Source organism: Lepisosteus oculatus, chromosome 7 (genome assembly GCF_040954835.1).
Source record: "Lepisosteus oculatus isolate fLepOcu1 chromosome 7, fLepOcu1.hap2, whole genome shotgun sequence".
In the NCBI taxonomy this organism is placed as follows: Eukaryota; Metazoa; Chordata; class Actinopteri; order Semionotiformes; family Lepisosteidae; genus Lepisosteus; species Lepisosteus oculatus.
Window position 1 is genome coordinate 4210186 of NC_090702.1, and position 26307 is coordinate 4236492.

General features: G+C 40.8%; 1 protein-coding gene across 2 annotated transcripts; it reads right to left on the reverse strand.

The window, feature by feature from the left end:
- Positions 1–292: 292 nt before the first annotated feature.
- cwf19l1 (CWF19 like cell cycle control factor 1) lies at positions 293–24975 on the reverse strand. Of its 2 annotated transcripts, none has more exons than XM_069192038.1 (14): positions 24815–24975; positions 23223–23307; positions 20612–20696; positions 19480–19581; positions 18101–18315; positions 16887–17002; positions 16066–16150; positions 15150–15299; positions 13026–13146; positions 12462–12541; positions 8323–8532; positions 6701–6820; positions 4121–4218; positions 293–1919 (listed from the first exon to the last, which is right to left on the reverse strand). In XM_069192038.1, the coding sequence occupies exons 1-14, from the start codon at positions 24835–24837 to the stop codon at positions 1775–1777; spliced, it is 1635 nt and encodes a 544-aa protein (XP_069048139.1). In that variant the 5' UTR covers positions 24838–24975; the 3' UTR covers positions 293–1774. The 2 variants fall into 2 exon arrangements, with proteins under 2 accessions (XP_069048139.1, XP_069048140.1); XM_069192039.1 differs by having other exon boundaries at positions 24892–24961.
- Between the last annotated feature and the right edge of the window lie 1332 nt (positions 24976–26307).

The following is a 26307-nucleotide window of genomic DNA, read 5'->3' on the forward strand; positions in this document are numbered from 1 at the left end:
ATCCTTACCTACTACACAAAACTATAATCATCTAACGGCTACAGAACCCTCAAGCTAAGGCAGACAACATATGGTGGACCGACACTCTTTGCACTTTTCAGTTTTATACCTTAAGCATGGACGCCAGAAGTCTAGTGTTGTTTATCTGACACTTCTCGGTATGCTGCTCTTGATATTTTGGTAGGTCTTTGGGACGGGGGTTATGAAAACAAGGTAACCACCCTTTTTACCATTTGGGAGCAGATATGCGTGCCTTTCTGGGTGAACTTTAATCAGATGCACAAGACAAGAATGATAGCACAGCATTTATTTTAAAGTGGGCAGGCTAGTAAGGTTGCAAGATCAGAAAGGGGATCCTACCAACACCGTCAAGAAATTCCTTTTTAGCATTTCTTGTTTCCCCTCTGGGCTGGGCTTCCTGCACCAAACAACCAAACACATGTGTCACTGCTTAAGCTGCATCTGAGTACTTAGAAACAGGAAATACCTATTCTATGAATGCACAGGCAGTATGTGATTTAAACTGAACACCAACAAACACTGTACCCTTGTACCATAGGTTGGTTCACAATACAAGAGCAGATGTATTTTTAACCAGCTGTGGGAAGAGGAATGTTTATATTCTTCGGAATAAGGAGTACTGACTTCCTGTATTTGATTTCACCACTTGCACCGAGCTGTGGTGCTGCGGAGACCGACTGTGATTTCGCTCCAGAACACTTATTCCTACTAGGAGACAAAGAGGCTCAAGAAGTGCAATAGGCCTTAGGTGTCAGGCTTACCACAAGTTACCAGCCTCTATTTTTTTTTGGAAAAGCTGTTTTGAAGCTCCTTTGATGTGCTACTTGCCCAAGTGTTTCATTTATGCTATTAAAAAAACCCCATCATTAACATTAGTTCATGTAGTTTGTTTGGTTGGTAGTAGCTAAGAGATGGAAGAATTTCACCCAGCTGTTTCTTGAAAGATGACAAGCTGTCAAATTATGCTATGTACAATCTGTGAATATTTGTTCTCAGGATAGTAGGGAGTCCTGCTTGTGTTATACCATAAAGAAGGCTGACGAAAAGCCCCAGAACTGGCTTTTTAACCATCAAGGAGAAATAATAAAAAATGTTTTTTTTTTTACTCATAGTCTATAAACACAAAAAAGGCAATCAAGTACCCTTTGGAGCCAATTAAAAAATACATTCACTACAAGAAATTCTCAATTTTTTCTACAGTAAAAAACAAACATATGTTTCATTTCATAAGACCTATTGTAAAAATTCCAGAATAAAAAAAAAGTAGCTCTGTTTTCAAGCAGGAATTGTTTTCCTAACCATTAAATGGTATACTGGGTTTTCAACATTCCCCCCCCAACATGTAGATAAGTATTTGAATAAAATGTGTAATAAAACAAAAGAAAAACTATCAGTCAGGGGAACAGCCAGGTTTGCATATTGTTAAAAACCAACAATAAAGAAGATAATTAAATGCTGATGTACACACAAAATTTCCACTTTTAAACAGTGGGATCCCCGGTTGTTTTTTTCCCCCACCTAAAAATCGGCAGTTTTTTAATTATCAAATTATCACCGCAATACATAAAACAAGGTTTCACCACCAGTCGACAAAGGACACTGATCAGTAAAACAGAGTGAAATATATAAAAAAAAAATACAAATCCCCATTGTCCTCCACTTTCTCAACAGATGAAGAGTTTGGGAAGTCTTTAAGGTGAGCTCTGATCAACCCCCGAGACGCTTTGCAGTGTCCACCTCTCAGGAGCTGGGTTCAGTCCAGCAGGGAGAAGTCAAAGGGCTCGAAGCTCTCCCTGAACTTTGCAGCGAGGGCCTCCTCCTCCTCTCTGGTGTACTTGCACTCTTTCCAGTCAGCTCGCGAAGGCATGTTCAAGACGGCTTCACTGGCCAGGACCTCCCTGCCAACACAAGTATGCAACACTGAGAAATGAGAAATGAGCAGGAAGCACTCGACAAGATGCATTTTATTATGCTGCTGGAAGATGGGGAAATATCCACCTCGGAGCATTTTTGTACTCTCTCTTGGTCCTCTTGGTACAAAAGACCTCTTTTGTAGGTCTCTCTTGGTGCTGGGCAAACACAACAGGCGTCTAGGGTGCTTGCTGGTGATTTTCCATCTTTTGACCATTTTTAGGGCGGGTCTACACTGGCTCAGGTCTCTTATTTGGTAATCAGCCAACAACGAAACATCCTGAAGACGAAAATCCTCCAGAGGTGGCCAAGGGACAGCTAGAGCTACGCTATCTAGACATACTGTATGTGTCATCCTGTATGTGTCAACTCAAGGTACGAACTCTAATATGTTCTTTAGATTTCAAAAGACTCCGGTTCACCGGAACCTAAACTCATTGTATTAAATTCGACCAGCCAGGTGGATGAGAGCGATGACTGCTCGTCATCACAGGGAACACAGGTCCCTTCGAGCACAGAGCTCATCACAGCAGAGAGTGAGCTGTCTGATCAGATAGATGCATTGGTACAACATGATGAATATGGTCTTCAATAAAACAGTTCCATCACCCTCAACCAGTCATTCTTTATAAAAAAACCTCAAGGTATAAAGCATTATACATTTAATGAAGTTTATTTAGAATTGAACATGTTCACGGATATGCATTATGCTGTGACTGCTCGTCATCACAGGGAACACAGGTCCCTCAGAGCACAGAGCTCATCACAGCAGTGAGCCATCTGATCAGACTTAAACTAATGAGATCGTGAGATCCTGTGTGAGCTGAGAGGACGGTGGAGGACAGGGTGCTCCACGGAGCTCCACGCCGACACTCCCAGGCTCAGAGCAATCTATGTGGTGTGTTAGACTGATCTGCCACCTGTCAGGATCAGCCATTGGGGAACAGCAGCCACAATAATGTTGACATAGATTCATCACCAATGCGTATATTTTATTTTTGCGATTTTGCCATTGTGTATTAGAAAAGAACTGGCCTCCTAAATGGCTCCACCACCATTAAAAGCACCAACCTGGATGAAGGCTGACTTCTATGATCCAACAGTCAAGTGTTCGAACCTGGGCGATTTTACTAGCTGACTGTGACTGGGCTGTACTCCGCTAGGTCTCTCTTGGAGCCGGGCAAATACAGCAAAACTGTAGCCTCTATGGTGCTCGCTGAAATGTGTTGCTATTGGCGAGGGACAGGCCTCTTCTCCACTCAGTGCTGAAACAAGCTGGGGTGCTTGTGATGTGCTACAAATGTTACATTTTACTGACAATTACCACATTCTTTGAGAAAGACCAGAATGGTTTCCTGGTCCCAAGGTCCCACTCACAGCTAATGAAGGTAACAAAGGTCTGACTATTGGCAGTGTTATAGGTATCTGGGGTCCTTTTCTGAGAAATTATGCATTTCACACCCAATATGGATGCAACAAAGCACTTGTTGGGTTGTTGCATTTAACATTAACGTCCTCAGCTAGCAGCTATATAGCAGCTGATGGAGACACTATATTGTAAAAAGGCCCTGTCCTTTGGATGAAATGTAAAACCGAGGTCCTGACTCTCCGTGGTCATTAAAAATCCCATGGCGTTTCTTGAAAAGAGTAGGGGTTTTAACCAATTTCCTGGCCAAATTTCCCCCTGGCCTTTACCAATCATGGCCTCCTAATAATCTCCATGTCTGAACTGGCTTCATCACTCTGCTCTCCTCCCCACTGAGAGCTGGTGTGTAGTGAGCTTCCTAGTATACTTCGGCTGCCATTGCATCACCCAGGTGGAGGCTACACACTGGTAATGGTAGAGGGGAGTCCCCATTACCTTAAGAGCACTTTGAGTAGAGTATCTAAAAAAATCACTATATATCTGTAAGCACTATATATCTGTGAGTCATAAAATAAATTTACTACTAGTTACCATTCTGTTTGCTTCTCAGTATACATTTAGTCCTTCCAGCCAGCAGCACTGAAATTCAATAATTCAACACCTCCCAATTGCCATGGCTACGTTGGATAGCTTACCACCTGAACTAGTTTTGTTGTATGCAGACTTTACTGCATCCTATCGACTTTATAACACAGGCAATAATTCTCTAATTTTATGTCCAAAAAAAATCACAGATACAAGTCTTGGGCATGCTGTACCCACCTTCCGAACTGCAGAGGAAAGTTCTTCTTTATTCTGTGGAAGAGCTTTTCTCCAGTGTCTAATTCGACATAGAAGTACGGTGTACCAGGTTGGGCAATCTACAGGAACAAGAGAGGGTAAGAGGATTACTCACACCGACACATTTATTCAGAGTCTCATTCAGAAGCACTGTCGTTTACAAACAAATTTACAAACAGAACAGGAAAATACATCTCCAATAAAACTCAGAAGAGTATCAAGTCATTGCAATCGGAACAATCACTGAGGTCAGGTTTAGATAGTACACGACGAAGTCACCCTTCTCCAATTTGTTATAAAGATTAAAACTTTAACATCATTAGCCATATACAATTTTTTGCATTCGCAATTTGTCTTTTCACATACCCCCGCTTGCTCTCCATGAGACACACAGACAGGGAGAGAAGTTTGGGGTCAGAGCGCAGGGTCACCCATTTATATGGCGGAGCAGTTGGGGTTAAGGGCCTCGCTCAGGGGCCCAATGGAGTAGGATTCCTCTGCCGGCTCCGGGATTTGAACCAGCAACCTTCCAGCCACAGGCGCAGATCTTTAGCCACAAGCCACTGCTCTGCCCACTAGCTAACAAAAGTACTCACCCCCTTGGAAACTTTCATATTTCACTGTGACAATATGGAATCATAATGTATTGGATTTGGATTTTTTGAGGGGAGTTGAAAATTGCTGGTTGCCAACGATCCCCCATCCAACCTGAGAGAGGTTGTGCAATTTTGCAAAGAAGAATGCAGCAAAGATTATGGTGTCCAGATGCACAAAGCTGATAGAGACTTATCACACAGGACTCATGGCTGTAATGTCTACTAAGGTGCCTCTACCAAATAGTGACACAAGGGGGTGAAACACTTAAGCGATCACTCATTTTCTGTTTAATATTTATAATTCTGGAGGATCTGTAGAACTTTGTTTTCTCTTTGACATTACAGAGTGTTTGGTATCGATCAGTGGCAAAAAATCCCAATTAAATACATTATTATTCCATATTGGAACATAATAAAAAGTAAAAAAATCCATCTATATCTATAGGATCTATGTTCAATTTTACAACTAGTCATATTATAAAATTCACTTCAATTTTTTTTTACAAAGCATTTTCAACAGACTTATTTTAATGGCTAGAGACTAAATACTCCTTTCAATAGGTCAGTTTCTCAATGGCTACATATCCATCCATTTTCCAACTGCTTCTGGGGAGCCAGAGCCTATCCCAGCAAGCAACAGATGCAAGGCAAGATATACCCTGGATCGGACACCAGTCCATCACAGGGCACACACAGACACAGACGCATACTCTCATGAGGGTCAATTTTCCCAGAAGCTAATTAACCTACTTAACCTCCCAGTAAGTATTTGGACTGTGGGAGAAAACCAGAGCGCATGGAGGAAACCCATGTGAACGAGGAGAGAACATACAAACTCCATACAGACAGCACCCCATGTCCAAAACTGAATCCAGGGTACCAGCACTACAAGGCAGTAATGGTTACCACTGTGTCCCTCAGTGGTCAAGTTTTTCTCCAGACTTAAATCAAAAGGAACATCTGTGAGATCGGAACACCAACACCATCACATTCCAGACAACCTTGTTTCTCTTCTGACTTCCTTTCTTTTACAGTCTTTTTTCCCCCGCTAAGAAAGCTTAGCTAAGGAGAGGAAGTGAAACAAAAGGATGAATCAAAGGTTTCCGAGCAGCTACACGCCCACGGATACCGTCTTATTCTAATGTTTATCTTACGGCTCTTGAACTTTTAAAGGGGAACTGTAATACTAATTTCATATTCTAGGGTTAGAAAGAATCAGCATTAGTGAGTGCATTTCGAACGCAATAAAAGTAAAACGTACACAGCAACTTGTAAAACCTCCAATTAACATCACAAAATTAATTCCCAGGTCTGCACAGTGCCATGTTCTGCGAATCAGAATGAGGCAACAAAATTTCCCATGACATAAACCAGTCGTATGAGACTGTAAATTGCAGGCTTGTGATACATCTCTTTTAATCCAATAGAAATATTGCTCACGATTTCCAGACGGTTTTGCCCATAAATACTACTTACTTGTTAACTCTACATGCAGATCATGTTGGAACATTTCTGCAGTGAAATGTCTGCTGCACACCCTGTACTCGCTCACTCGTCCATCACATTACATTAGTCATTACAGAAACTAGTGAGGAGGAAGGGCTAGTTCACATCACAATTTGTGGGAACTCACATGCAAGTCTGTGACAACATGGCGACTTACACTATTTTCACAAAGTCCATGATTTTGAGCTTAATTCCAAATTCGCATTGTTTTTCTCTAGGGTCAATTAATGTGTTATCGCAATAATAACTGGTATGAGAAACCAGCACTGCAGCTCCCCTTTAACTCCTTGGAACTAGAACACTTTTTTCCCCATGAAATCGAACAACTGCCCCACCGTGCCACCCTTAAGGCCTACATATTTGAGAGTAATTTACTTCTGTCAACATGACTAGTCTGGACTAAAGATTATACACTTCAGAAGTGCCTCTTGCAAAGGAGCAAGATGGAAGGCTGCCGCACCTGTTTGAGGTCGGTGTGCTGGGGGATTTCCAGCAGCTCCATCTGCTGCTCCTGGGCCTGGAGAATGAAAGCTTCCTTGATGTCCTCCGTGGCACAGTTCTGCATGGGCACTGGCACGACCTGCAGACAGGAAGGGGCCGCACAGTGCAAAGACACAGTCGTGGTCATCAGAAGAACGCGGTGACGCATACCGACACAAGAGTGCATCTGCTGACCACGGATCGAGTTCTGCACGGTTTCTGAAAACATCGGCGCCTGAGGTGCTCATGCTCCAAAAACAAAGAAGAAGACTGCGATATGGATAACAACCATTTAATGCAGTCTACAGTAACCCAGACATGTTGCATATTTGACATTTTTCAATCAATGCCACTTCAGTTTGAAGACAACAGCTCCAGGGCCTCATGGTAAGCACACTGTTTGAACAGTGAAACATTTATCAGAACAGATCAGTTTCCACTATCGATTCAATGGAACTACAGCCGTCAGGATTTGTAATACTGTATCTAAACCGCAAATGGCCAATATCGAACTCTCCTTGCTAATCAAAGCCACCTTTTATGTTTCTTAACCAATCTTCTGAAGGAGTCCTGTTCAAATAACATAACTTCAATTCATCATGAGCTTTGCATTACAGTTTAAATTATAAAAAATACCTAGACAGATGCATTGGTACAATGTGATGAATATGGTCTTCAATAAAACTCCATCTCCCTCAACCAGTCATTAATTATAAAAAACCTCAAGGTATAAAGCATGATACATTTAATTAAGTTTTTTTAGAATTGAACATGTTCATGGATATGCATTATGCTGTGACTGCTCGTCATCACAGGGAACACAGGTCCCTCAGAGCACAGCGCTCATCACAGCAGGCAGTGAGCCGTCTGATCAGACTTAAACTAATGAGATCGTGAGATCCTGTGTGAGCTGAGAGGATGGTGGAGGACTGGGTGCTCTACAGAGCTCCACGTTGACACTCCCAGGCTCAGAGCAATCTATGTGGCGTGTCAGACTGACCTGCCACCTGTCAGGATCAGCCATTAGGAAACAGCAGCCACAATAACTGAAGTCTTGCACTCACTATTACCATGTTAATGAATGGGAAACTGCCTAATAAAAACAGAAAGGAATTACTCGCATGGTGACATCAATCTTAGCATGGTGGGGGTGGGAGAACGGTCAATTGGAGCTGCAGGTGGGGGTGGGAGAACGGTCAATCGGAGCTGCAGGTGGGGGTGGGAGAACGGTCAATCGGAGGTGAGGAGCTGGTGGGAGAATGGTCAATAAGAGCTGCAGGTGGGGGTGGGAGAACAGTCAATTGGAGTAGAGTGGGTGGGAGAATGGTCAATCAGAGCTGCAGGTGGGGGTGGGAGAATGGTCAATCGGAGGTGAGGAGCTGGTGGGAGAATGGTCAATCAGAGCTGCAGGTGGGGATGGGAGAACGGTCAACCTGAGTGGAGGAGTGGGTGGGAGAATGGTCAATTAGGTCTGCAGGTGGGGATGGGAGAACGGTCAATCAGAGCTGCAGGTGGGGGTGGGAGAACGGTCAATCAGGCTGCAGGTGGGGGTGGGAGAACGGTCAATCAGAGCTGTCGGTGGGGGTGGGAGAACGGTCTTACCTGGAGTTGCAGGTGTTGGCTGCGGTAGTTTCTTTCAAACATGATGCACCGGCAGCTCTTGCTCTTGTATAACTTCTTCAATGCAGTCTTGTACTTCTCCAGCTCTTCCACCACCTCGGAGGAGAGGTCCACCACTGACTGGTAGTGGCCAATAGGCAGGATGAGCACGTGGTCAGGAGTCAGGCCACCCTTGGCTAGAGCCACATAGCACTGGAGAAACAGGAGGGGAGCAAGGCTCTTAAGAACATCATGTTTGTAAATTAGAAGTGGCTTTTCAGCCCATCTAGGGCCAATTGGTTCTCATCCAGTTGATTCTTGAAATGAAACGTGACATTGTTCCCGACTCCCTCAACTCTTTGTGTAAAGAAGTGGGCCAGCTCTTTGTCCGTTTCAAATTTAGATTGATAAAGGGTCTTAGAATATTATGAATAACCTCTGCTTATTCAAACAGTTTTACCAAGAAAATCGGGCAAACTTTTAAATTGTTAAAAACAAAACAGTGACACCATTAACTTTGAACGCTATAACACCAGTACGTAAGTAATTATTTCTTATACTTGCTATAAATTGTTTTATAACCATGTGTGCATGGCCCAACTTACTTAATTGTATGTAATCAGCTGGTGACAAGGCTAGTGACAGTGTGCAATACCTTGTCAGGCAGAAAGCAGAAGGTTAAGAGTTTGTAGGTGTTTTGCATGTCAGATTTTTGGATTATTGCTAGAGCACAGTGTTCCAAACTAGCTCAGCAATGGAACACTTAATATTAAAATCTGTAAAGTTTCATAGAGATTAAAAAAAGATCAACATTATTTTCAATTCTTCTTTGAGAGTACCAGTAGAATTATCTAACTAAAATTAACTGCAGAGATTCATTATAAGCAGTTGGCAACATTATGGGCAATTTAAATCAGCGTGGCCACACTGGTTTTTTCCAAGGGCTTCCAATAAATAATGGAACACTTCTCACATTATGGATCAAGCCCCACATCAACTAGCCTCTAGCAACTAGCACAGGGCCTTCTTAAGAAGCAAAGAAGGAAGCTAATCAATTAGAATGAAGCTGTTTCTCAGCTGTTCTATGCTTGGTTTTGACCACTTGTTTTGAGTCGCACTTGACACACCTATTTGTGTTCAACTCCCAAAGGGTCCATCAATTTTCCTCTACATTTTCTCAGTATTAGCATTAACGATGCACAGGAGTCTAAACACCATATTTCAGTCCACGCCGATAACATTCTCTGTTATTACCGATATTTCTAACTCGGGACGCCGTGTTTTCGAGCATATTTGATCAATTTTGTAGATAGAGGATTTATTTAGACTTTTATTTCCTCCCCAAGGCCCTTTTAGACCCTTTTAATGGGCTTCAGGTTTGGAGGAAAGTTAGCAGATTGCTTGGCAGCGGCCTCTAAAATGTCATAAGCTTTCACTGGTTTGGAATTATTTCCTTTTAATGATGGTGATCCGCTCTTTACCTACCCACCCTGGTCTACAAGAGATATCCACACTCCTGATGACAGCACTATTTACACACTGAGGAATCTGAAGGAAACATGCTTGTTCCTATTGTATTTCAGGCTCTGCCTTGGGATGTTGTTTTACTCTTCCATCCATTAGCTGAGTTTTCCCCAAGTACTCCACTTAAGTTAACAGAGAACTCTGAAGCCTCCTGCAATGTTCCATGACACAGAGGGGGTGATCTTAACCAGAACAAGTGGCAGGTTTCTGTGCAAGTCATGGAAACGCCATATCTGAACATGAGCTAGCCCTCACGAAACACTCTGTGCCCAACTTGGTTTCCTGCATCACAAAATACCCATTGCTGCTTTCAAAGAGCTCAAAAGAAGAAGAACAAGCAGATGCTTAATGCTTCAAAAGCCTTAAGGAAGCTCCTTAAGTCTAAAAAGTTAAGAACTGCGTCTCTTCAGTTTGGAATAGAGATTATAAGAGAACATGAAGAAAGAATTCAAAATACTGAAAGATACACGGGGGAAAAAGTAAGGTAAGAGGGAGTGAGTGCAATGAAGACTGAGAATGAGGAGGGCTGGGTCACCTGACAAGTCTTCTGACCCCCCCAAACTCAGGTTTGGAGGCTGGGAGACGTGTAAGAGGCAGTGAATGCAGTCCGGAGCAGACAGGGATGTACTGCCACTCCAGTTCAACCCAAAACAGAGACAAGCACAGCTACAGAAAGGTCTGTAATTCCATTTCAGCTCATCACTGCGAATCATGAAAGATTTAAATGGAGGATTCAGCAAAACTGTACAGGGAACTAGCAGGACACCTCAATCTCATCCGTGCCAATAGCGCACAACTGAGAATAAGAGAAGCTTTTTATACAGGTCATGATGTTAAGGCCTGTTTCCTGGGAACTTTCAAGAATTGGTTCATTGAGATATCCAGATTTTCTTGCAAACTTCCTTGCCACCTAATAAACATGACGGCTCAAATGCCTTTCTATCCTTTGCAACTTCCTTATTTTCTTATGTTCCTAATGATACGCATCTTAAAGTTGAGAATAGAAGAAAGAAGTTTGAACGACATGCCTGAAAAAACTCAAAACATTAAAGCATGCCAGTAAAAAACACAACCTTGCGCAACACTGAACAAGGTTAATTACAGACATTTTAGATTAGTGTAAACAGTAAGTACACCACTGCATGCATAAATGGCTAAAACACCAAAATGAATAGATAAACAAAAGAACTGTATTTATGCGGTCCATGTGTTATTAACATCTAGAAAACACTAAAGTAAAACGACAATGGTTGTGTGTGTGGATATTTTAACCATTGTTTAGTGCGTGACTAACTATAATTATTAATCCCTGTTCTTTTATCCACTTCCCCAAACAAGCCTTTCTGGGAAGTCCTTCTCGAAGCCCTTTCTGACTCATCTGAGAAGGGCTTCCACTGACTATGAATCCGACCCTCCTGCAGGCTGTTCACTGCATTGGCGCTCAGCCACCTGTTTACTGCTGAATGAGAGACGACTCATCGCAGCCGCTCAGGCCTGGGGGTGGAGTGCCCACGGGCAGAGCGATTGCGAAACTCTTTTGGACAAATGCGAAATATTAACTTCCATACATAAACCGCCCAGGGCTCGAGCCTCTAATCACAGAGCTCAGTCAATGTCCTGGTGAACCCACTCACTGGTTGAGACACTCAAGACGCCATCATTCCATCTTTTTTCTTCCCCCCTTCATGAACATTTGTTAAAAAATGCACAGCCATTAATATATTCTCTGCCCAACCCCCATTCAGCGGTGCTGTAGAAAAGATGTGAATTCCAGTGTCATACCGACAACTCATTAACATGTAATAATAATATCTCTTTATTAACCCTTTACAATTTCTTGCATTAGGAATTTGTCTTTTCGCATACCCCAGCTTGTTCTCCATGACACACACAGAGAGGGAGAGAAGCTGGGGGTCAGAGCGCAGGGTCAGCCATTGTACAGCGCCCCTGGAGCAGTTGGGGTTAAGGGCCTTGCTCGGGGGCCCAATGGAGTAGGATTCCTCTGCTTGCTGCGGGATTTGAACCGGCAACCTTCCAGCCACAGGCGCAGATCCTGAGCGACAGAGCCACCTCTCCGCCCAATGTGTGTGATTCTGTTCGAACACAAGTCTTTAAGAACCTTAGAAAGCTCTTAGCAAATGCCACAAATTAGTTATTATAAAAATGATTGGGGATCCTATATCTAGAGTACGAGATACAAATGATAACCAGTGAGCAGCACAGTGGCTCAGTGGTTAGCATTGCTGCCTTGCAGTGCTGGGGCCCTGGGCTTAATTCTGGACCCGGGGTGCTGTCTGTGTGGAGTTTGGATGCCCTCCCTGTGTTCATGAGGGTTTCCACTAGGTTCACTGGTTTCTTCCCTCAGTCCAAAGACACGCTGGTAGGTTAACTGACTTATTGGGATAACTGGGCCCTGGTGTGAGTGTGTGCGTCTCTGTCCTGTGATGGATGGTGCATCCTGTCTAACCTCGTCTTGCACCTGTTGCTTGCCAGGAGAGGCTCCGGCTCCCCTGCAAACCCTCAACTAGATGAAATGGTTTGAAAATGGAGGGATGACAGCAGGTTCAAAACAATCTCTGTCCTGCATAAAAGTCTACAATACAAAGCATCTGACTTACATGGGTTCCTATGCTGACAACCAAATGTTTCTCCACTTCAGGGCTTGCGAGGCAGAACCAGCACGGTCCTGTGGGTTGTGCTGCAACAACCAGGAAAGATTTAACAAAGATTATAAAGCACATTATAAACTTTCACAAGTTTACACAGTGTATCTCATGTTCAGAAACTGCAGAGGGCTACTTCTACTGACAATAAGCAATTTAGCACAAGTGGACTTTATTTAATGTTTTTACACATTTGCCATCATCTTAAAGACATTACAAAAGCTTCCACATTTCAGGACGGGGTTAGGCTTTTCTAATGAACGTGTGGGCTTAGTTTACTTTTTAAAACATTGTACGATTGCGCATTTCACAGATGCAAGCTGTTTCCTGTCGTTTCCCCCCCCCCACCACACAACATGTTCGGTAAAAAATGTGCCAAACCCCGTGCTGAAAGGTGCTTTTAAGCCAAGCTTTGATGCATAGAAATATAAGAGGGGGGAACCACGCCTGTCTTCGTGCTGCTGTGTGGACAGGAATTCACTTCAAAGCTGCTTTCAGGAACACAAGCCGATTACTCACGGGGTTTCCTGGGCTGTTTGTGCTGAGAGGGTCTCGTTTCTTCTGAGGGCCTTTTCCTTCCCTGTGACCCCTGGTGTTGCTTCTTGCCCAAATCAAAGAAAAACTGGACGACTGGCTCCTCCTATAGGGCAACCAGGACAGGCACTTAATGCCACAACAGGAGGAGGTTTATAATCTGTCCCTTTTCCAAAGAAGACCACGACAAGGTTGTTGGCTGCATCTTGTTTCTCTCCCTATTTACATCACTTCTGTCCCACTAACCCACCTAATCAACTGCGTGTAAATAACGCTTTACTGCTTACAAAGGAGTACTCCTTTACAATACTCGGTTGTTTGAATTACACTGAAACTTACAACCAGACACAAGCAAAAAAAAGAGAGTTAGGTTGCCCTGCTTTGTAGCTGTTTGTTTTACAGGATGTGGCCAGTATCGAAATATTATTGATGTCTTCTCATACTGATGCAAACTGAAAATAAACTTTTACATTAATTCCTCATTTAGGCACATATGCTGTAATATATTATTTTTAGCATATTTTAAACACTGAACAGGCCAGTCTGTTGATTGAGTACTAGTTTTCTTTTGGACAACAAAAGGCAAAAAGATCAAGTCACGATTTCACAAAAATGACAAGTGCTCAGTGTTTGGAATAATAGTAACAATTTCCTAAATCAGACAATTAGTCGTCTGTCTAGCCATTCAAAATGACAATCACACAGTTTCAGGGTTAAGATACAATCACGCTGTAGTTGAGAAATGAAGATGACCTGGTTTCTATCAACATACTGTAATTGAAGGAAGCCTTAGCAGAAATGTGAGAATTTGCCTGGAGAATGAAAATTTTTGCTTCAATAATTAGCAGACTAGTGCAGAGAAACCAGAAATGCAGGGGAAGGGTCACCACATCAATACAGGACCATCTTTCTGCATACCCTGGTACAGTCTGCTTGAGCTTCCTGCAGGACAATGCAAGACCAAACAGTGCTCACCTTACAGCAGCCAAACTTTAAGAAGAAGTTAAGTCTTCTGTTAACATCAGTGGCATGGTTAAGTTTTTCACCATCCTACTGATTTCTAAGCGTTTCTTGCAGTTCAAGAATTGGAGCCGGAAACTATCCTGGACAATTTTCCCAGAAGCCACCTGACACGTCTTTGGAATGTGGGAGGAAACCAGAGCACCTTCATCAAAGTTTTTGGTGAAAAACTCTGGTTTCACAAGACCCCCTCAGTTCTGCACAAAGACGCTAAGCTAAGCTTCCACTAGCTAAAACTTTGCTTTATCTGCTCTTGTCCTATGGCATTTCCTCCCTAGGAGTCATAGAGTTAACATAATTAACCTCCGCACATACATATGAAAGCCATGAGGTGATGCTGGCATTTTCTCATGGGCTTCCTGAAAAAAACTGACCGACTACCTGTAGTAAGTCAGTCTAATATTGTTTTGAATAAAAATCATCTTACACAAAATCTAATGTCTAATTTCCAATTTCAGAATTAAGAACATTCATGTGTGCTTTCTATTACATTTAATGCACCATATCCACTTGTTCTTCTGTTTCCATTATTATATATGCACCGTTGCAAAACCGGGCCGATGTGTGGAGAGGACGGAGCAAGCTCCTGGTCCAGCTCCCTGTTCCAAAAATCCATTTAATACATGGTCCCCTGATGGGGACCACATATATGTCACCTAGATGTACACTAAGGGGAGGCACGGTGGAGCACTGGTCAGTATTGCTGCCTCGCAGCGCTGGGGTCCTGGGTTCAATTCCAGACCAGGGGTGCTGTCTGTGTGGAGTTGACATGTTTTCCGTGTTTGCGTGGGTTTTCTCCGTGTGCTCCAAGTTCCTCCCACAGTCCAAAGACATTCTGGTGGGTTATCTGGCTTCTGGGAAAATTGGCCCTGATATGAGTGCGTCTATGTGCCCCGCAATGGACTGGCATCCCATCCAGGGAGTACCCTGCCTTATGCCCGTTGCTTGCTGGGATAGGTTCCATCTCCCCCCGTGACCCTGAACTGGATATAGCAGCTAGAAGATGGATTGATCAAACATCCATTTATATCTGACACATGAGTCTGCAGATGCCGATTATCAGGAGCACAAAGGGGGGGGAACACATACTTCATCCACAGCTGCAGCAGGTGCTGCTTTCTCCTTCTTGGCCTCTTTCCCAGTTTTCCTGTATGGGTTTTCAGTGACATCTTGTGGCTGTTTCACCAGTTCAGCCGGATCCATGGTTTTCATTGGGACAATACTAAAGGCATACAAATACTGTGGGATTACAAAAACAAAATGCATCACACAAAGATCTTCAAAGTAATGCAGAAAAGATTTTGCATTGATATGTACAATCATGAACTGTGGGCTGATTCCACACATTTTTGTCTCCAAAAAGGAGGTTTAAAGGAAACATAGACCGGTGATTGTACCCAAACTTTAAACAGACAACAAGGGAAATTCTCATAAGAAAACAAAATGCAAAAAGTACCAAATGCAGCAATTTCTGACAAAACGGAAAGCCAAATAAAAAGGTGAATGTAATCTTCAGATAAGCCAATTTCCAGAAGCAGCGTTGGAAAAAGTCCTAAAGGACCTTATATACTGCAAAATCACATTTAAATAGATTTCCATACAGATTAGATCAGTGGGAGGATTAACAAGATAACTTTTTTTAATTTAGGGATTAGTGATGATATAGCAGTAACTTGAAAACCTGGAAAAACGATTTCTTTATTCCTGGATTCAATTCCTGTGGAACTATTTGTGAGGAGTTTGTTTTCCCAATGCTCACATGGGTTTCCTACCGCAGTCCAAACACATGCTGGGAGGTTAATTAGCTCATGGGAAAATGTGCCCTGGTGTGTGTCTGTGTGTGCCCTGCAATGGACTGGCATCCATCCAAGGTGTACCCTGCCTTGTGCCAGCTACTTGCTGGGATAGTCTTCAACTCCCCCATGAATTGAATTGAAAGAAACAGAAAATAGGTGTAAGAATCGATGATTAAGTTATCGTTTAAGTGGTATGATCATGGCTTTACCTTCTTCTTGCTGGCATTGTTGACGCTGGCCAGCGCTATGAACCGGCTGACGTGCTGAGCACTCTCCTGGAGCACCATGTGGTTTCTGCAGTGGAGACAAGTCAGAAGGCAGAGTGAGGAATTCATAACATCCCATAATGGGTCATTAAAATAAAGTTTTCCATTATTTTGGTGCCATAAAACGTTTTGGTTCACGTTGTCCTTATTTTTATTCATACTAGCCTTGCATCTTGTTCTTTTATTGAGGATGCAGGGTATTTCTCATTGTTGGCCTCTCGAGGCATTTTATAGTATTTCAGAATACAAGCCTAGCATTCTGGGCTTGTAGAACACAGGCCTCTGACACCTTATTTTGTATATAGAATAATGATTAAAGTTGTATATTTTGTGTCAGTTGTGCGATTGTTAACAAAAGTCTGTTCATCTCTGCCTCTGACTGATATCGCTAGAGCTTTGCCAGAGAATATAAGCAACTCAAAGTGCCTCAAATTATAATTACAGCTCAGTAGGTATAATATTTGAATTATTTCATTGCCTGCCCCCCAAATTTGTAACAATATAAAGACCTCTATTTGGATTGGCATTTCCACAGTTAAAGGAATATACTTATACGAGTTGCTGGACCACAATAATCGTAATATACATGGATGAGAAAAAAAGAACCAAACTATCACCCATTAAAGAAAATCTGAATAACGAAGCAGCAATGGGCAACTCCATTTCCACTTTGTTTGTGCAGACCGACTACACAAGGGAAATGTACTTTGAGGGCCCATTGCCTATTTCAAGCACAGGTTAAAAAAAAAAGTAGTGTACTTTACCTGTACGGCAGCCTTTCATAATAAGTTCCCTCTAAGCCCGCAAAATGGTATCTTGGCTTTAGCTTCTCAGCAAGATTTGCAATTGAGGCTGTTCCACAAGATTTTGTGCAAATGTCCTGTTATTAAACACAGAATTTTAAAAAGAGGAAAAACCCGGAGTAAAACACTTCTTCAAATAACTCTAGACAAATAATAGTTTTTTACTGCTAACTGAAGCTTCTTTCCATGTTTACAATGCTGAAAAGAGGCAGGGCAAGAGAATCTGGGGCAGCTTCATCAGTAGAAATTTCAGTAGTGAAATATTTGTTTAATCAACAGAAACAGGACTGGACCCACTGAGACCTAGCAGTGTCACAGTACTAAAACTGTAGATATCGAAATGTGTAGGCTTTGGATATCCATATATCATTTACTGAGAAAGTTCTTAAAAGTGCTGCATGAGAGTCATTCAGGCCTCTGAATTTGCTTGTTGTCGCCTGTGCTAAACAGAGAAACTTTCAGAAATGTTACCACTTTTTTTATGAAACCCCACTGTGTGTACATTTATAGATAAGCAATAGAAATAAGCAAAAATGACCAGGGCTTTGTAAGGGCTGAGATGTCCACAAGAGTTTAAGAAGGCATCCAGTTAGTGTCTGGCAGGGTGGTGAGACAGTGTAATAAGGCTCTAGAAAACCTTTTTTCCCAATTCCTAAATGTATTGAATTTGTCTTTAAGGATATAAAAGGAATATTTAAAGCCCACGTCTAGAGTAAAAGAATGAACATCAGGTGTGTTGCACTTAATTCCTGGAATCCTACTGTCCTCTTGTTTTTTAACCCCCAACCAGATACTGGCAGTACTCAGATTCTTTATCTAATTATTTAATGAGCTGTATAATTCTAATAATTTTAACTTGGCTCTGAAGAGAAAGGTAACTGTACCTTTGATAACATTAATGTCATGTCTATGACACGCAAATGTATTTCAACTGGAAAATGCCGAAAGAAAAAATCTACCCACCCATTTTCTAACCACTTGATCCAATAAATAATTTACAAAACAGCTGACCTATTGTCTGCATAGCTTTAACAAAACAACAACAACAACAACATACAAGGCACTCCAGGAACTGAGTTTGAGACCACTGATAACAGTTCAGGAACTGAGTTTTAGACTACTGATAAACACTCCAGGAACTGGATTTGAGACCACTGATAACTTTAACTCTTTACCGGACTGTTCCCATACTGCCAAATTCCACGGGGCCACTGCGATGTCAGCAGGATGTCCACACCTTTGAACTTTGAGCTGGACACTAAAGGAATCAGCAGAGCGGCAATGTCTTTAGGGGCGAAGCAGTACGCGGGAGCCGGCTCATGCTGTGCCTCTGTGCCACTGACATAAGCAATCTGTAGCCCTGATGCCCCAGTGAAAACTCCTCTACGTCCTGAGATCAAACAAGAACACAAGGTTGAAATGTACAGTACTGCCAGAACAGACCCGTTTCTGATTTTCTATGTACCCTCCTATTAAAGTGAATCTGAGCTGACAAAGTTTCTTCATTAAGACTGAAGAGAACCCTAAATCTTCCAGGTCAGTGCTATTTGTTCTATCACAATTCTAATTTAAATAGACAAGCCTTATGAGGACACATATTCTTTTGCAACAATGAGCTGCTTGAAAGAGGGTTACACAGGAGACAAAAGAGACGAAGGAAAACAACAATCAATAGAAAATAGCGTATTGTACATAGGATAGGCCAGTTTTAAATCATAAAACCGAAAAAGGATAGTACAGAGATACTGCAGGAAATTAATAAAGAGAGAAGAGACATTTTCCATATTAAAGATCTGGAAATGAGGTTAAACAATTGTAAACAAGTGAAGCTGATTTGCAAATTATTTGAGCAGATATTCATCTTTGATATTTTATCAATATATACTTTATTACTACTATTATTTGGCTTTTTCTTTTATGCAAAAAACCCTCATTTGTACCCATTCAGATGGTGGGGCTTTTTACTGGATCAATCCGAGTGAGGTTCCTTGCTCAAGGGTACAACAGAAATGCTTCACTGGAGAATTACTTTTTTTAAAAGAACTGTAAAAAAAGCTGCTTGTTTTACAGTTTTGCAATGAAGGTTTTATAGGGAGTTTTAAAGCAGTAAATTCAGAATGGAAAGCTGGTTAACTAGATAATTGGCCCTGTTAAAATATCTTTATAAAACAGAGATAAATTAATAAATATATTTATAAAATATATTTATAAAAAATAAAATATCTTTGTTATAAGACAGTTAAAAAGTGAAATGAACACAATGTGATGCCAAATGGCAAACTATGCGACTTCATTTAGCAAGAGACCAGCAGAAATCTCAATAATAAAAAAACTATTTATAGTTTTTTCCTTCTATGAAATGAAACACTATGGATTCTATAAGACGGCCCATAAAAAAAAAAAAGATATCTGAAGTATCCTCACAGTTTTACAGAACCCTATTCGGACCCTATGTGCATGTGCTATGAGCTTCAGCACCAATATTTTTAAATATCCCTCTCAAATGCAAATTCTGGATTAGTTTCAATGCTTTTATCTATGTAAAGGCACATACCCAAGTAAGTAATGTTTTCAGCCAGTTCACACCCATCTGCACTGAGGAAATACTTTACTGTTTCCTGGTTGGCAGCTCCCAGTATATATGTATGTATAGGCGCTGAAACATAAGGACACATTTTAAACACTTCTATAGTTAGAATTGATTTCAGACTCATTGATAACTTGGCATGTCACTCACTTATGCGCACATACATGCTTGGTCTATAAAGACACTGCAAAAACAGTACCAGTGTAGATAGTAGTGTGATTGAAAAAGGGCAGCACAGTGGTTAGCATCGGTGCCTCGCAGCAATGAAACCCTGGACTAAATTCCTGGGGTGCTATCAGCATGCTCTCCCCGTGTTAGTATGGGTTTCCTCCCACAGTCTAAAAACATGCTGGTGGGTGAATTGGTTTCTAAGAGAATTGGCCCTGGTGTGTGTGTGTGTGTGTGTGTGTGTGTGTGTGTCCTGCGATGGACTGGCACCCCATCCAGGGTGTACCCCGCCCCAGGGTGTGCGCCCATTGTTTGCTGGGATAGGCTCAGGCTTTCCTGGATCCCTGTGCTGGATAAAGCTGCCAAAAATCAGGGGAATGTGAGTATAAGAGAGACCTCTGCTGGTCACAAATGTCCACAACAGAGCCTCATCTGCTAAGCAGACCCATTTTTCCATTGGGAGAAAACACTCTCAAGACTGACCCCCGATTTGAATTAAAAGCATGACATTATTTTAAATTACTGAAAAATGTTCATATGAATCTGAGCTTCCGACCAACAATATCTGTCAAAATACATCAAATTTTGAATAGAATAATATTACAAGCGAAGACTGTAATCACTGCCTCTCCCGCAGAGAAAATGTTTACATTTGTCTCGGAAAAACTCCCAGACAATCTATGGGGACCACTGAGGAAAACTAAAAACAGTTAGTCTGAATACATACATACATGGCTATTTATAGACTTATAGAGACACTCTTAACAAAATAGCAGGGAATCTACTTTTGTGTCAGAACTATAAAGGGTTTGATTCACACACAAACAGGAAATTTAAAAATCCAAATAATATATTCCTGTGTGCTGCATCATTTATTATTATTATTATTATTATTATTTCATGCAGATAACAGGATAGAATATGTCATTACCTTTCATGGCTCCAGATTTGTATTGTTCCCATTCAGCCTCATTTTCAGGTGAGGAACCAAAGAAGTTCCCCACGCAGAACAGCAACTTCATAAAAAAAAAAGAAAACAAGGCGATTCATTTGTTCCTCACACACGCCCATAAATCACAGCTCCCGATTACAAAGCTGTCATCGCAAGCCTGAAGAACCACGTGAATAAAAAAATAAACGTTTCCGCTGTGGAGCCTTCTTCTTCAGGTATAAAGGAAACATTGTGTTTCCTTTCTTTTCCTTTCAGCATGGAATAAACACATTACCTGTTCCTTTGCAGCCTAAGCATGCCGACGCAGCTCCCTACTTGAACATATATTTTACAGCATGGTAAGCCACTGAAATAAATAAATCATGGCCCCTACTGATTTTCTCAAAAGCAGGACTTTCCGATTTCCCATCAAATGATCCCAATCTGAAGAAAAGAAGGAACGTCAGCTGCTATCTCAGCAGGCACCTCTGAAATATCACAATATCAAATATCACATTTCACTAATCTGAAGTACTGTACTTTCCTTGCACTGGCTGTTTCTTAGCCTTTACCTACACACCCCAGTTTATAAGATATAATAACTGCTAATAATAATTGCTTACACTTATATAGCGCTTTTCTGGACAATCCACTTAAAGGGCTTTACAGGTAATGGGGATCCCCTCCACCCACACCAGTGTGCAGCCCCACCTGGATGATGCGACGGCAGCCATAGTGCGCCAGAACGCTCACCACTATCAGCTATCAGTGGGGAGGAGAGCAGAGTGATGAAGCCAATTCATAGATGGGGATTATTAGGAGGCCATGATTAGTAAGGGCCAATGGGAAATTTGGCCAGAACGCCGGGGTTACACCCCTACTCTTTTCAAGAAACACCCTGGGATTTTTAATGACCACAGAGAGTCAGGACCTCAGTTTTACGTCTCATCCAAAGGATGGAGCCTGTTTACGGTATAGTGTCCCCCGTCACTATTCTGGTGCTTAGGACCCACACAGGCTGTAGGGTGAGCGCCCCCTGCTGGCCCCACTAACACCTCTTCCAGCCGCAAACTTAGTTTTTCCCAGGAGGTCTCCCATCCAGGTACTGACCAGGCTCACACCTGCTGAGCTACAGTGGGGCTGCCAGCAGTGAGTTGCAGGGTGATATGGCTGCTGGCTTTTGTTTCTGCTCATGTTTCTGTCATGTTTTACAATCTGACATGAACATAATCTCTCCCTGGGTTTTCCCACTTCATGTGTCTCTGACTCTGCTCCTTCCTTCATGCTTTCAGAGTGCCCTCCTATCCAGTCGCTGATCTAATTGTTTCTACAATCCCATCTCTTCTCTAATTCAGCCCCCCTCCCAGCTATGTTGATAAAGAAGAAACTTACTGTACATGACTCAGGCTGAGGTTAAAAAGATCTACATTAAACAGCAAACCTCAAGAGAGGCAGTAACGTTACAAAAACTACGGGAAGCACTTAACACAAATGTATTTACAGAAAGTGATATTATACTACCACTTAATTAAACAATAGAGGCCATAAATTTCATAGGCCATGAATGCAACTCTTCCAGTTGTCACTTAAGACTGGGCTAGAGTTCACTAACTGGAAAACCGCTGATGTAGTACAATAAGGTTGAATTAAGTCAAATCAATATTTATAAACCAATAAGTCTGACATCTGTTATAGGCAATGTTACTGAAATGTTAATTAGAACTAATTAACATCAAAACATAATTAGAACGAGATGATATTCTGTATTGCAATGGGATTTCAATCGACAGTCAAAATGGATTTACAACAATGAAGGTCTTGTTTGACTGAAGAGAGTTCAGTCAAACATGCAACAGCTTTTAAAGGTCACCTTAAGAGTGTAAATCTCTAATTACAGACATTCAGTTAAAGCACTTATTCAGATTCAGAATTGGAGCTAACAAAGGATGAACAGTAAAATTACGGAAGTAAAATTAGTGGAATACTTATTTATATCAATGTTATAGATTCTCGAATAAGTAATATGTGGAGTGTTACATGTAGGCAGCAAAAACATTAACAAAAATGTAAATAGGAAACACTCATCTTGAAGCAGCTACCTGTGAAAAAGATTTATGCATTTATGCAAACATCATTTTCATTGTTTAATCAATGTGCTGAAGCAAAAAAAAAGAGGCACTTTCATGATTAAAGAAATGCCCCATTCTAACAGTGGAAACTAATGTTGAACGGTTTGAAATACAAACCTTTTTTTATGAATGAAAGGACTATGGGAGTCTCCTTGACATTTTTCATGGAAAACCAGGAGAGAATTCTCACACCATTTAGCTGCTAGCAACCAAATGGGCACAAACTAGTTCTGGGCTCGATCCTGAACTGGAACACCCTCTGTGTACGGTTTGCACCTCCTCCAGAGATTCTGGTTTTCTCCCACAATCCAACTATGCAGTTCACCTGGTTTCTCATAATTGGCCCTATATGGATGTGTGAGTGAAAAGTTATGAGTGTAATCCTGCAAAGGACTGGCGCTCCTTTGAGGGGGTGAGTTTAACCTGTTTGGGCCAGGATAAACTTGATCCAATAGATTTAACAGCGTTCAACGAATACATACGTCAAATTCCCCACTTTTTTTCTGGATTGCCTTCACCCGGTTGAACAAGGTATTGATCTTTCCCTCGACATCGCCACACACAAGACTGTAAATAAAAACAAATTAAAACATTATGAATTCAATGAGTCTCACACGTGCAGAATCCATAACCAGAGTCAAACAGTTATTTCAGTTTAAACAAGACCAATTTTGCTCAACTGACATGAGCCAAGTGAGCTCAAGCAAATACAGGTTTGTGACATCAATTTAAACAGCCTATTGTAAGCCTAAAAATCACATCCTCACCGTGGATATGAGAATTAACAATAATGAGGCCTAAATAGTACTAAACACCTTTTGAGATGTCATGATGCATACAGACAGAGGTAGTTACACATGTTTTTTAAGTTTCCAAACTGAATGAACAGGACCCTGACAAATTTCCTCTGCAAGCAATCTGTAGGAAAACTTTCTCAAGAACAAATGAGAAATATTGGCTTTTGCATGCAAAAGGTACTTGACTTCATTTCTGTGCATTTCACAACAATTAAAACGTTATTGTTGAGGAAGACCTAACTCGTGCGTCATCAGAAAGTGGAAAACGATAGCAGAGACACAAATTCACCAGCCATTCAATGAAGGTTAGTCAATCTTTAGACCACTACATAAAAATACTGTAGACAAGTATGGAGGAAATGCCAGTAAATTGTGTGAAGCCAAAAACAATTATACGACATACAAATTCTGATATTTTAATCAGCAATAATTAACTTTTCCATGATAAACAGTTTCCACACTGAAAGTTTGCCCCTCATTTAACTAAATCGGTAAATTACTTCACATTATTCATTAACTATCCGATGGCATCATGCACTGAAATTAACACGAAACCTAGTCTGGCACGTTTAGAGTCATTTTAGAAAGTAAAACGTTATTACAATTTGCAGTGTTAAAAGTTGCAATTATTTTCGTAAATATCAGAATAGAGTCCAATGCGACTACTGTAGCGCTGTTTTTTATTATCATTCGCGGTCTAATAAGTTTAGATAAGCGCTAAGATTGTTTGGCAGTCGAACCACAGTAAAAAAACACAATGAAGCGATTTTATCTCACGATACCAACAACAACGCAAGCATTACTTTTTACTACGTTTTGTAGGCGAGTTTTCAATGCAAGTGAAGGTATAAAAGACCAGTTAACTTCAAGACGCTGCTCGGTAAGACTTAGCACAATCCGTTTGCTGTTTTATATAACAGTGTGGTGGTTGTCGTGGATATTAAATCCTTTCAGAGAGATGAGCTTTAAAGATTTAAAACAGGCTGTCCCTCGCTGTTTAAAAAGGTGCAATTCGCACAACTGTTCTGCTTCAAATACCGCATGTACGTATTTAGTGTTCAATCATTTTGTTTGCATTTCACAAGACATTAATAGATAGTTGAGATAGGACGGCAGTTAACTTCCAGGAATATATGGAGGCAAACAAAATAAAAGCGTTTTTATAGTAAAGTATACAGACACGTTGCTATATAATATAAAACATTAATTTACAGTTTGCTAACGGTATTGTTTTTTTTTTTCAAATTTAACGTTGCAGCAAACATAAACGGTCTTACACTCGCAAAGGTCTGTCTCCCATGATGTCCTGTATTAAAATTATTGAAGTAAAAATAATATTAATAAAACTGTATACATAAATATAAGAAAGTTCGCCTTCTTTCCAGAAAACCGGGGCTGTTTTAAATCTGAAAGTGTCTCTTTTTCTGTCCGTCGATTAATAAGTCCCCCCCAGACACAACGCAGGAAGTTGTTTAATAATTCTTTCTGCCAGTAAAAAAAACATACGTATTTATACCTTCATACTTACACTTAATTCGACATAATTTGTAATTATCAAGTTGAAAGTACTGTTTCCGTTTAAATCCTTTATTGATCTAGTTAAATTTTAAAAGTAATGTTTCTCTCCGGGAGATATAAAAGGTTGCAGTACGGCAATGTATTTGGGACAATATTCATGGTCTAGGTGAGACGAGTGAGAAGAAATTGCAGAGATCAAATTCCTGCCTTTTTCATGGCTAGTTTTAGATATGTCTTTCTATGTCTAACGTATGCATATCTAAAGAAGAAAACTTATTGAATCTGGCATCTACGGAAAATGTACAGTGCTCTTTTGCGTTAATGTCAGTAAACCAAACCATGTATTAGTACAATAAGTTAGATTTTTCTTGTTCTACATTTTTTAAATAATGCGATAGACTACATTTTACAGTAATTAAAAATCTGTACGTTATATATTCTTCATTAACATCACATATCATATTCTGAGAGTCACTATAATCTACTTTTAATCTACACATTTCCCGACAGAAAGGGGACTCATCAGAAAACTTTATTTCACAAGAATTTCTTGCATTCCTCGGTAAAGAAATATATAATGTGTGACAATATGTATCATGTCATTTACCACATAGTGTCTATTGTTCTATTAGTTACTTGTATATAGTGTAGGAGCTGTTCTGTGGGCAGGAGTGACACAGCCCCGTGTCTATGATCTCAAAGATCTACTAAGGGTACTTTTTTAAAAAAGCAAAGCTGTAGAACTCTATTCTTCATGTATTAGTTTTTATTTTCCTTTCCATCAGGGTTAGTCCTGAAGGAATTAATTTTAAGAGAAAAGTACAGATCATTACAGAAATCATAAATGATTTAGCTACAGAGTTTTACACAATCTTATGTGAGATGGTTTGAAAATACACAGATGTATGAGAGGGATAACAGTGTTGTCTGTTGCTTTTCTGCAGTTTTTTAACAAGTTTAGTTCTGATTAACAGTTTTAACTACTAAACTGTACAAAAGCACAGCTACACGCCCTTTAAGACAGAATTGTCTTGTACTGACACAGAAAACAATAGCATATTTTAAGTTGTAACAAAAGTAGATTGCATTTGACCAAAGGTTTAAAATCACTAAATTAAAGTAATAAAAAATTGCAATTTTTTTAAATAAAGGTTATAAAAAAGTTAGTTATTGAACATGTTATATATATAATGATAATGCTTCGTTGTAAACTGCTAGTAAAATACATGTATTTCCAAATATGCATCCTGTT